Here is an 11,861-nt window from a genome sequence, read left to right as displayed (position 1 = left end):
GACTTGCGCAGCTCCTCTTCCAACATATGGTTGCTGTCGGCCCCGGGCGCTGCTCTGCCAGGGCAGCTCGGAAGCTGGGTGGGGGCTCTAGGTTGGGGCTCGGCGGCCTGAGCCATTCCTCCCACTCGCCTGGCCAGGCTGCTCCCTCAGTGATTGGAAAGGCCCCTGCCCCAGCTGGCATGCCTCTCAGGGCGGAGAGCTCACTCCCGCTGCAGCCTCTCTTGGCGCCTCCAGAGAGCGTCCAGGAGCCTCTCCATCCCAGGGCCTGAGGCAGATGGAGGATCAGATCGCACCCCACCCCACCTCACCCCAGGGTGGCCGGCTAATCAAGCATGCAGGGAGCGCTGGCCGGGGTGACTTCCAGAGGAGGGAGCTAATTGGGGGAGGGGTGCAGTGAGCAGGTTTGGGACCAGAGGCCTCCTGGGGTCCCCGGTGCCAGGAGCCTCCCAGCCAATGCCCTTTCCCTCAGGGGGGCCCGCTCCACCCCACATCCCTGGACCAGCTTGGGCAGCACCCCCATACACTCCCTGGAGAATATCTGGGCCCTGCATGTGCCCGCCATGGGCCACACCGCCCACCCCTCAGAGGTTTATAGTGGAGTTCCCCAAACCTGCTTGCAGCCCTCTCCACACAGTCAGTCACCCAGCACCATCTCTCTGGCTCTGCTGCTCCCTCACAGACCTGCTGTGAACCTGCTGTGGCTCCCCAGTGCTCTCAGATTCACTGGACTCAGACTGGCACCCAGGGCCCTCAGGTGTGACCCTGCCCCTCTGTGGGTTTTTTGGGTTTTTTAAAATTATTTATGTGGCTGCGCTGGGTCTTAGTTGTAGCATGCAGGATCTAGTTCCCTGACCAGGGCCCCCTGCGTGGGGAGCTCAGAGTCTTAACCACTGGACCACCAGGGAAGTCCCAACCCTGCCCCTTTGGACCAAGCCGTGGGTCCCTGAGGCCACCTCAGATGGGCAAGGAGAAGGAAGTGCCAAGGACAACTCACGCACTGGCCTGTGGAGGGGCCCTCAGACACTCTGGGGGCTGCCATGTGTCCCAGAGCTCATCAGCGAGAGGGTGAACATGAGTCGTGGCCATCATCCTGCATGGCACTGACCCCTCCCAGGGGCTCCCAAACCCTGCCTAGAGGCTCTACCACCGTCCCTCTACCCACGGGGCAAGCAGAGGCTGGCCCAGCCCCGACACCTGTCCTGGTGAGGCCGTGTGTGGACACTGAGGGGAGGAGACAGACCTGCCCTGGGCACTGCACCGCCGTCCCCCTGCCTTCCCTGGACCCACTGTCTGTCCTGCCCACGTGCCCCTGGCGCACAAGTACCAGCATTAACGGAGGTGACAGGCGGGCGGCCTTGGGCAAGCAGGCAGAGGACGTTAATGCCCACAATGCCTCTGGCTGGGGACAGAGAGAGGGGCTGCATGTCCCCACCCCACCCTGCACCAGGATAAGCTGAGGAGAGAAGACTGCTCCCTAGGACCCCACTGGTGCCAGAAGCACCCAGAGACCAAGTCTTCCACCATCCAACCTGCAGACAAGGGGACTGATGCCCAAGGAGCATGGGCAGGGGTTTCAGGGCTCAGGTCACATGGGGGACCAAGCCCCAAAGCTCGGGGATCCCTGACACTGCCTCAGGGAGCAGGGGCCACCTCCCTGGGCCCAAGCTTTCCCCAACATGTTGCAGGGTGGGGTCCAGTGGGTGGGTCATGACCTACCACCACTCCCCACTCCTTGGTGGAAAGTGGGACAGGCCCAGGCACACTGTGCCAGCTGTGAGGGAGCAGATGTGCCTGGGAGTGCCTCAGGCAGAGAGCAGAGGGGCACAGGGGCTGGCACTGCTGTCCGGCCTCGCCTGGCTGCAGACCGGCAGACAGTCTGTGCACCTGATGGGCTGACCTGACTCGCACCCCCGTGTACAGGCCATTAGGCTGCAGCCATGGCCAAGCTCTCAGGACCCCTGGGGCAAGTTCAGGGCCCACCTGCACCCCTGGCAAGACCCCTCCTGGAAGCCCAGTCATGCCTCTCAGGTGCTGAGCCCCTTGGAGATGCCGACACCTCTCCTCCCACCCAGACTTCTGGAAAGGCCCGTCCACAGAGGCGGCCTCCACAGCTTCTTCTGAGCTGCCCTCCCTGGACTCCTGCTTTTCCCAGCATGCTGAGGCCTGGCCTCCTCCCCCCTCTCCGGTGCTCCTTGGTCACCTGGCTTCACTGGGCTGTCCCCTCCGCACCCTGAGAGGCTCCTCCCTTCCCTTGGAGGACGGTAACACCCTCCAACCTGCCCGGCCCCTGTGCTGGCAGCATGGCCTCCCCAGACCCTCAGAGGAGTCAGCAGTGCAGGGCCAGGAAGCACAGAGCCGTCCCTGAGACCCCCCACCCCCACTGGCTCAGGGTGACCTGTGCCCCCTGCCCTCTCTGGGCAGTGCCCAAGATAGGGGCCTGGGCCTGGCTGAGTATGTCCGGAGTGGGGTCTGTGTGCAGAAGGAGCAGGCCTCCCGGCCCCCACTCTCCACAGGGCTGCTGGCGTGACGACCGCTCAAGCTGTCTCCCGGCCTGGGGCTGCCTGCACGGTCAGCTGGTCAGCTGGGCCAGGCCAGGCGGGCAGAGAGGAAAAGGCTGGTGGGCTCTGCCACCCACAGCAGTCCTCCAGGCCCCCACTCTGCCCTGTGGACTTTATGGGGAGAAATGGGGTCCCCCAGGTTGTGTCAGAGAAGGTGGCACTGAGCAGTCACCCTCACATCAGTGTCCTTGCACTGGGCACCCCCAGGACATGGCACCCTGCTCCTTACAGATGTCTGTCGTGGCTGACCAGAGCCCCAACAACTGGGCCATGGCCTCTCACCCTCCTGCACAGCTGGGGAAACTGAGGCCAGGTTCACAGGGCCCAGGAGGCACTAGACTCTGGACCTAGTGTTCTCCATCCCACAGACCCCTACTGGATACTCCTTTTTTCCCCAAAGCACTCCAGCCCCCCAAGCTGAGCTTGAGATACCCCAGGAGCCTGTAGCTGAGCCTACAGGGAAGGCCAAGTAGACACTCACGGGAACCTCTGTGCCTCCACAGAGTGGGCCTGGGGCAGCACACACCCCTCCGACGGCAGACCCCACCCCATGCCTGAGATGGCACATCGCTCATCTCTGGGTTAAGGCACCTTCCCCTGAACAAAGGCAAAAATTTCTTGAGCAACGTGACTGGCCTGTCTTGAGTATCTGTGTCCACTTCTGGAATGGTCCTGGCTGATCAGATGAACTTCCGCTAGGACCCAGCTGAGAAGTGGGCTCCAGACTGTTAAGTCTGGACAGTTCGGGGATCAACATGGCGTCTAGTACCCTGGGAGGTGGGGCTGGGAGCAGCTCTGGCCGTGAGAACATTAGGGGCGGGGGTTTTCTGGTGGGCACTTTCCCAGGCCCCGCCTCATTCACCCGGGTCCTCCCAGGAGGGACAGCCAGTGGAGAGGAGTCCTGCCAACAGCAGGCAGATGCAGCCCTCCTTGGGCACCTGCCAGGGGAGTGAGGAGTGGGGGCTGGAGGGTGATGCTTCTAGAAAGGGGGAGTGAGTGCATGTGACCCTCTTTCTGAGCCGGTGGCCGTCAGTGGGCAGGACAGAGGTTTGGGGGTGCAGACCCATTCAGCCTCCTGTTTGGAGAAGAGGGAAGGGTACTGCAGGCAAGTCTTGGCCAGAAAAGGAGGCTTGCTTTGCCGTGTGTGCTGGGCTCTGCTGCCGGCTCTCTGCTGCAGCCCTCCCCGAGCTAAGTTCTGTCCCCTCTCGGGTTGGGCTGCAGCCCTCCCCAGGCTGGCTCTGTTCTCCAAGGTCCCCCTGTCCCGGGGCTCAGCCCAGAGGCCCTGGCTCAGGCGGAGGGGCTGTCAGGGGCCAGAGCCCTGCCCTGACGGATGAGTGCTGACGGCCCCACTCCCTGCGTCCTCGGCCGCTGACACCCCATCACACTGCTGCGGGGACCCCGGGAGACCTGGCTGCCTCTGCGCACCCCCGCGGCAGCCTGCAGGCGACGGGGGCGGGGACGGTGCCAGGAGCCCCTCATTCGGCAGCACACCTGCGTCTCCACTCTCGGCTCCGCCGCGACGCTACCCGTCCCTGCCCTGCTCTGGTGGCGCCACTGGTGTCACCGGCCACGGCTCCATCCAGGAGTTGTCGGCGCGGCGGAGACTGCTGAGCGGGTCCCGGGCGCGCGAGGCCGGTGAGTGCGCGGAGGGGGCGACTGTGGGCAGGGAAGTGGGAGAGACGGGGGGGGGGTGCACCTGAGGTGGCCGGGGGGAGACCAATTCCGGCGCTCGCGCCCCCACCCCCACCGCGAGCCCGGGTCGGAGGTCGCTGCGCCCCCCGGAGCCCGGCGCCGTGGCGCACGCGCGGCCGCTCCCGCCGCCAACTTCTGTAGGTGCGAGTCGGCGTCGGGGGGACGCGGTCCGTGGCGGAGGCTTCGGGGACTCGCTGCCTAGTGAGTGATCGCAGACCGCGTGGGGGCCGCTCCTCAGTTTCCCAGGCCGGAGTCCGAGTTGCGCCCCGAGAGCTTGTGCGAGTCCCGCGGGGTGCGGGGTCGCGGCAGGCGCCGGGAGGGGAGGGGCGCAGGGCGGGGCGGGAAGTTCCCGCGGGGTCCCAGGGCCACGCGCTGACTTATCGGGGCGCCGCAGGTTCTGCTCCGTCCGGGGCGCAGGTACGGCGGGCACGGGGCGGCGGCGGGTCGGAAGTTTGGGGGCCGCGCGGGGCCCGGCAGGGCGTGAGGGGCGCCGGGGTGGCGGGACGCCAAGCTTGTCGGGGCGCGGGCGGGGCAACCCCAGTCCCCACGTCCCCCACTTAGCGGCGTCCAGGCTCGGCGCACCGGGACCATCAGGGCGCAGCAGCCCCATCCTTGTAGGAGGGCGCCCTCCGGGCTTGGCTGTGGAGGGAAGGAGGGAGGGAGTTGGGGTCTCGACTTCAGCCGAGGAGGAGCCTGGTCACCTCCTCTGCACCACGCCCTGTGGGGTGCTCCCAAGTCCCAAGGGCGCCAGCCGGGATGGGTGAGCGATAATCAATCCCCTGGTGGCTGGTGGTGGCTCCAAGCACTGGGTGCCCCCTCTCCCACCCTGGGGTGAGGCCTCCTGCGCCTGGCCTGCCACCCGTTCTGCCCCAGACAGGGAAAGGTTAGTGGGACCAGGTGTCTGTGCAGGCACACTGCGGGTGCAGGCCGCCCTGGGCACACGCACCCAGTCACGGGCTGGGACACATGTGCGAATGAATGTGCCTTTGGGCGTGTGTGCTGCTGTCTGGGGGTGTCTTCTCCTTGTGCACAAGCACGCTGGGCAGGTGCCAGGTGTTCTCTGGGCCGCTGCGGGGTCAGCAGGTGCTGAGATGGCTCCCAACCAAGCTCCCCCCACCCCAAGCCAGGTGACTGATCTGAAGCGGGAGCACAGCAGGGGCCCCTCGCCCCCTTAGTCCAGAGGCCTAGGAGGAGCCCCCCCAGTTCAGGGGTCCGGCTGGGAAGTGGGGTGGGTGGTGGCACCAGGCGGCACAGCTGTGTGGCTCCCAGGGCTGGGTGATCGATGGCCCCAGCACAGCCGCCTCTGTCTCCAGAGCACACACACCCATTTGTCATCTGTATCTTGGGGGGGTGGGGGGCAGGGATGGGGCCTGCCTCTGCACCCACCACCAAGTCCAGGGAGTGTTTGCAGCCCCTAAGGGAGCCCCAGTTCCTCTCCTGGGCACAGCCCCCTCCTCCCAACCATGCACTCCTCTTGGAGCCCTGTCCCCTCCCCGATGTGGACATCCCTGCACAAGCTAGTCACTTAGCCTCTGCTCACCCTGCCCTCCACACTCTAGCCATGGCCATGCCAACCCCACCTCCACAGGGCCCATTTGGACAGGCAGCCCTCTCCACCCCTGTGGCTGTTTCCATAATGGGGGTGGCCATCCAGTGTTTGGGGGCAGCAGACATGACTGCCTGCCATGTACAGAGCCCGAAGGCCAGCGGGGAGGACAGCTTGCTCCCAAAGGCTGCCCAGCTACCCCAGCCCTGCCCTGCTCAGTGCCCTGGCCGTCCCTGAACCCCGGGAGCAGAGCAAGTGTACATGTGTCTACATCCGTGAGTGACTGTGACCCTGTGTGTCCTCGGGTGTGCGTGTGTGTGTGTGCATGCGCCCTGTGCCTGTTCACACCCCCGGCCGTGCCGAGTGCATTCATGTGTGCAGTGACCCCGTCCACTCTGAGTGGAGTGTGAGCCTCGTGTGCCTGGGCCCCTTGCATTTTGGTGGCCGCCCTGCTCTCTGTTCCGAGTCAGCCCAGCCGTGCAGAGGTGGTCCCTCCAGGCGCTGAGTGAGGAGGGCTCAGCGGGAGCTGTACGCTTGTGTGCACACACTCGCTGAGCACCCGGCTGAGGCGCACACTGGGGCGGTGGACAGCCCAGGTGGCAGCCCAGATGGAGTGCAGAGCGGCTTCTGAGCAAGCGTGCGGGGGCATGGGGAGAGGAGGGTCTTGGCCAAGCTCGGCCGCTGCAGGCTCGGCTGCCGACCTGCCGGCAGCCACCCAGATGGAGCCAGGCTGAGCAGGTGGCTGTGCCGTGAGGCCATGCTGGACATCCACGCCCCCCAGCCTGGCCTGGCCCACGCAAGACTGGCCCCCTCAGAGACCACAGTGCCCACCCGACGCCCTGCAGACCAGGGACACTGTGTAAACAGGCGCTCAGAACCTCTGCTGCTTTCTCATCTCACGGCTCTTATCTTGGCTTTCCCGCGGGCAGGAAAGTCTCTGGAGGGGTTAAGACAAGGAAGGGCCGTGTCCCCAGGAGTGAGTCTGGTCATACTTGACTTCCTCCAGTCACTCACCCAGTGCTCGGGGGGTAGACAGAGACCCAGGCTCTGCTGGTGTCGGGGAGATGGGCGTGGATGGAATCACACCAGAAATGGGCCTGCTGGGGACTGGCCAAGCCTGAGGGGAGAGATGCGTGTAGGGTCAACCAATAAAGTACAGGACTTAAGCTTTAATTTCGGATGAACAACAAATAATTTTTTTAGTGCACATTCCAAATATTGGCTAGGTCATACTTATACTAAAAAAGTATTTCCCGTTTACCCGAGTCCCATTTACCTGGGCATCCTGCATTTTTTCTGCCGTGTGTCTGCTAACCATACAGAGAGTGAGGCAGGGAGGCCACTTCTGCTGGCAGAGGCCAGGGAGGTGGACGGGGCGGGTGCCGGTGCCTGGATGCTTAGCCTTGAGCTGTGACGGAGGGGAGGGGGCATCGGCCGGTGCGGCTGGCAATGACCGAGGCCCTGTCCGCAGGTGGCCATGGGGCCGGGGCTTGCCCGTTAGCAGCTGCCATGTCCGGAGAGGCAGGCTCATGCCGCCTGGGCCCCGGGGCACGGGCCCGGGCGAGGAAGCCTAAGAAGCCACACTATATCCCACGGCCCTGGGGCAAACCCTACAACTACAAGTGCTTCCAGTGCCCTTTCACCTGCCTGGAGAAGTCCCACCTCTACAACCACATGAAGTACAGCCTCTGTAAGGACTCCCTCTCCCTCCTGCTGGACTCCCCCGACTGGGCCTGCCGCCGGGCATCGGCCGCGTCCCGGCCACGTGCACCCACCCCAGGCCACCCCACGGATTCCTCGGACCCCATGGACCCCAGCGGCCGGCCCCAAGGAGCGCTGGACGCTCCCCCCACGCCCGACCATATGGTCACCGATGTCCTCTCCCTGCGCCGCTGGGTTGGGGGCCCCAGGCCAGGGGCCGAGGGGTCCCCAGAGACACTGCTCCCTGAGGCCAGGGACCCCCAGAAGGGTGCGAGCCTCGGTGGCCTCCTGGCCGAGTCGTGGAAGCCGGGGAGGGGTGGGGGCCCGAGGAGCACGTCCGGGGTGGACGTGCCTGCCACGGGCCCTGAGAGCAGTGTCCCCTGCTACCCCCCGCCCACCCCCGGGGAGTTCCCTGAGGCCCAGAGCCTCCACCTGTCCCTGCTGGGCGTCAACTACCCTCTCGGCCCGGGCCTCTTTTCCTACCTGGGGCCCTCCCTGGCCGCTGCCGCCCACGTGCCCTTCCTGGCCTCAGCCAGCCCCCTACTGCCCCCGGCCACTGCCTTCCCTGCCCCACAGCCCCCAGAGCGCCCGGCCCTGGTGCCTCACCTGTACTACCCCCTGCTCCTGGAGCACAGCCTGGGGCTGCCGGCAGGCAAGACTGCCCTTGCCAAGCCCTCCGCCCCCGCCAAAGGGCCCCCCGAGACTCTGGTCCCTGGGCTGCTGAAGTTGCCAGTGCCTGGGCTGGGTGGGCCCTGGCCCCGTGGTGCTCTCAGGGACCCAGGGAAGGAGGCGGAGCTGGAGCGGCCTGCCCAGAGCGACCCCAAGAGGAAGCCGGCCCCGGGAAGCAGGCCAGAACCCCCGCAGGACCCCTGCAGCAGGATGAAATTCAGTTCCCAGAGCAGGTGGGTGTCAGGGGCCCCAGTCGTGGGGGTGTTAGGAGAGGTGGGAAGAGGGCTGGGAGGGAGGGTGGCTGGGCCCCCAGCTGGAGCTCAGTCACCAGGAATAGGGGCTTCAGGCCGCAGAGGGGAGACTGAGACCAGAGAGCCAAACTGTCCTTCTTTATGGGGTTCCGAGGCCCTAGGCCAGGGCGCCAGGCTGGACAGGGGCGTGAAGGGGGTGGGGCACTGTGCACGCAGCACAGCCTCCTGACTGGCTTCTGCCCCCCAGCCTGAGGACTGGCCCCTCCGTGATGCTGTGGCCTGAGGACAAGGAGCTAAGTGACCTTGAGAGCCCTGGTCCTGCGGCCCCCCTGCCCCAGCAACCGCTGGGCCTGGTGCTGGGGGGCCCTGGGCACGTGGGCGAGGACCTGACTCGGGCCCTTGGTGACTGTGCCAGGGTGGAACAGCGCCTGGGCCAGTTGGCGCCTGCTGGGGGCCTGGCCCCGCGGCCTCTGCGGGAGCAGCTGGGGAAGATCCGCCGGGAGCTGCTCACCATCCACCAGGCTCTGGAGCGGGCCGTGCGGCCACCTGACACTCCCCTCGACCTCTCTGTGAAACGGGCACCCACCAAGGGGCATGAGGTGCCCCCAGGGCTCTGGGGGCAGCCGGAGCTGGGCCCCATGCTGGTCCGGGGGACCCCCAAGCCACCCGGCATGCTGGCAGCCCAGCCTCTGTCCAGCCACACCACCAAGTGTGAGGCTGACTCCAGTGTCCCTCCACCGGGTCTTCCCCTCCAGGCCCCAGAGGACCCTGTCCTTCCTGGCAGCTGGGGCACCCGTGGTGGGCCTGGGGGCTCCTGGCCCCCTGAGGCTGTCCCTGGCCTGCAGAACCCCACGGGTGCCGAGGTCTGACCACAGCCCCTGCTGCCATCTCTGTCCTTAACAGACAGGGGCCCTTCTCCAACCCCATGCCTGCTGCCTGGCCCCACACCTGCCCCAGCATGCCCGTGGACAGGCCCCAGCATGCCCGTGGACAGACCCCACCCGCCGTGGCCACACCCGTCTCTGGGGCCACACAAGCACAGCAGAGGGTCATGGCTCTTTAGTGATAACAGTTGTGGACATTAAAATGGAAACCACCTTCACACCCCGTCTGGGCCTCCTTCATCCCTCGCTGGTCTAGCGTCACCTTCTGCAGAAATGTCCCCAGACTGAGCGTCAGGGGGGCAGTGTTCAGACCTCCTCTTGTGGACTGGGCCCTCCCTGGGGGGCCGGAGTCTGGGGAGAGAGTGGGGAGCTTTCTATGGGGGGGCAGAGTGGGGCGGGGGGAGGCAGGTAGGTGTGCACGGTCTCAGCCCTGGTCAAGCCTGTGTTTCTGCACATGGGCTGTGGACAGGGACCCCTGGACATGCTTCAGCCCCCATCTGGCAGGACAGGCCTAATGTCAGATTCATGCAGGAGGCTGCTCCCTCTGTGGTTCAACGGTGCCCCCACATTCTGTGGCCCAGGGCTGTTCGCCCAGCGTGGCCTCCGCTGGGCCCCTGCCAGCCCCTGCAGCCACGATAGGCATCGGTGGCCTTCACAGCTCGCTGCCTCCCTCCCAGCGCGACCAGACTTGGCTTTTCCCACAGGCGGGGGTGGGGGGCGGGGGGCAGGCGGGGAGGGGTGCCCGGAGGACCCTCGGACCCAGCAAATCACTTCTGTTCCTGGGAGCTGGCCACACCTCCACGCCCACCCAGCAATGGCCCCAGGGAGGGCAGTTCCTGCCTGTGCCTGGCTCCCCACGCTGGGCCAGCCGGGCTGGGGCCAGTCGGATCAGGACCTGCGGCCGCCCCATTAACCGCGCCGGTAGCAGATAGCATCGCCGCCCGCCCCTCCGCAGTGTCCAGAGCTGGGGTGCAGGCGGTCATGTAGGGAGTGCTGTGGGTCACAGACACGGCTGACCCCCACCTTCCAGGGGCTTCCTGGAGGGGCTGTGGGCTGAGTCAGGCGGTGTCTGGAGAATCCCCAGGTCCTGAGTCTGAGGGAGACCCACCCCACCTTGACCTCCCGTTAGCACCCCTACCTGGCTACCGCACCCCGACTTCTTATCACCCAATGGACAGACATAAGCCTGACCCTGCTGGCAGGCTGGTGCAGAAACAGGATCAGAGAGACAGGACCCAACCTGTCTAGTCTGTGGGGGTGCAAGATGCAGCCCCTGGAGGCCCCCGCCCTGGACTCTGGTGAGTGACCCAGCCAGCAGGTTGGGGGCACAGCCCCTTCCCCCAGGTCCTGAGATTTCAGTCCTGCTGGAGGACAGAGGCGGTGCTGTCTCCTGAGACAGCAGGTGGTGGAGGCCCTGGGCCCCTGGGGAGGGTGGGCTGAGAGGACCGTGAGTGCAACCAGCCGTGCAGGGGCAGCGTGAAGAATGTCCCAGAGGCCAGAGTAAAGGCCCCGAGGCAGGAATGTGGCAGCACTGGAAGGTACGTGGTGGGGTCAGCAGCTGAGTGATTGGACTCCTTAGAGCTTCCTTGGGTGCTGCTCAAAGGTGGCCCAGCCAGAGCTCTGCCTCCCTGCCCCCCTTCCCCCCTTCCCCCCCTCCTCTGCCAGGTGGCTCCTCCCACCCCCTCAGGCTCTGGTTTCCAACAACAGAGCGCGAGCCCCCCAGGTAGGAGACCCCTCCCCACAGCCAGAGAGGCCTAGGAAAGCACTCCTGCTTCACCCCTCAGGAGTTGGAAGTCTCCAAGGGCTGTGTGGGGCAATGGGCAGGGGCTTGGGCTGCCCCCAACAAGGGCCACTTTCCCTGCCTGGAGAAAAGGTTCTATGGGCAGAGGCGTTTGAGAAACACTGCTCATATGTCACCCCTCCCCCCACCTCGGACACCTAGACGCCCCTGAGCTCATTCCGGCCTCAGAACAAAACCCACAGCAGCCCTCCTGGGTCATGTGTCTCCCAGAATTGTGTTCAGGGACCGCATCTGGGAAAATAGGGCCCAGAGGCATGGCTGGAAGTCAGGACCTGGTGGAACAGAGTCAAATTTGTAAAACAGGAGGAACCAGCACCGCCGGGAAGTGTGCAGGGGGACCACTGTCACGCTGCTTGGCACATGGTGGGGTGTCGTTTCTTTTGCAGCCCCAAACTTGGCCCAGTTGGAGGACTGGCTCAGAGAGGCTGAGGCTGTTATGTCCGCCTACCGGCCAGCTCTCTGGCCTCCTACCCTGACCTCCTGGGCCTCCCCCACCAGCGGGTCAGCCGCGTCCCAGGGACCACGCCTCACGCTGGACCTGCCTGGAGACCCCGCTCACTCCTGGTGGCCCCGGCTGCTTGGGTGGATGCCAGTGCCCTCAGGGGCTGGGACCTGCACTGCTCCCCAGATGGCCTGCTCTTCCTGACGGCTGGGACTGCACCCTGCATCCACGTGCTGGACCTCTAGGGACGCTCCATCTGCCACCTGCCCTGCCTTGTGCCAGGGGCCAGGGCCTTCGTGACGGAGGACGTGGCTGTG

General features: G+C 65.8%; 1 protein-coding gene across 1 annotated transcript; it reads left to right on the top strand.

Moving 5' to 3' along the window:
• Positions 1-6,409: 6,409 nt before the first annotated feature.
• On the top strand, positions 6,410-9,321 carry PRR35 (proline rich 35). Its single transcript, XM_022594818.2, has 2 exons — positions 6,410-8,399; positions 8,665-9,321. Exons 1-2 carry the CDS (start codon positions 7,246-7,248, stop codon positions 9,284-9,286), a joined length of 1,776 nt encoding a protein of 591 aa, XP_022450526.2. The 5' UTR covers positions 6,410-7,245; the 3' UTR covers positions 9,287-9,321.
• The last annotated feature ends 2,540 nt before the right edge of the window (positions 9,322-11,861 follow it).

The sequence above is a fragment of the Delphinapterus leucas genome, chromosome 15 (genome assembly GCF_059928025.1).
Source record: "Delphinapterus leucas isolate spDelLeu-1000000601 "Yukka" chromosome 15, BTC_Dleu_Yukka2, whole genome shotgun sequence".
NCBI lineage: Eukaryota > Metazoa > Chordata > Mammalia > Artiodactyla > Monodontidae > Delphinapterus > Delphinapterus leucas.
This window is presented reverse-complemented; position numbering and strand designations above follow the sequence as displayed.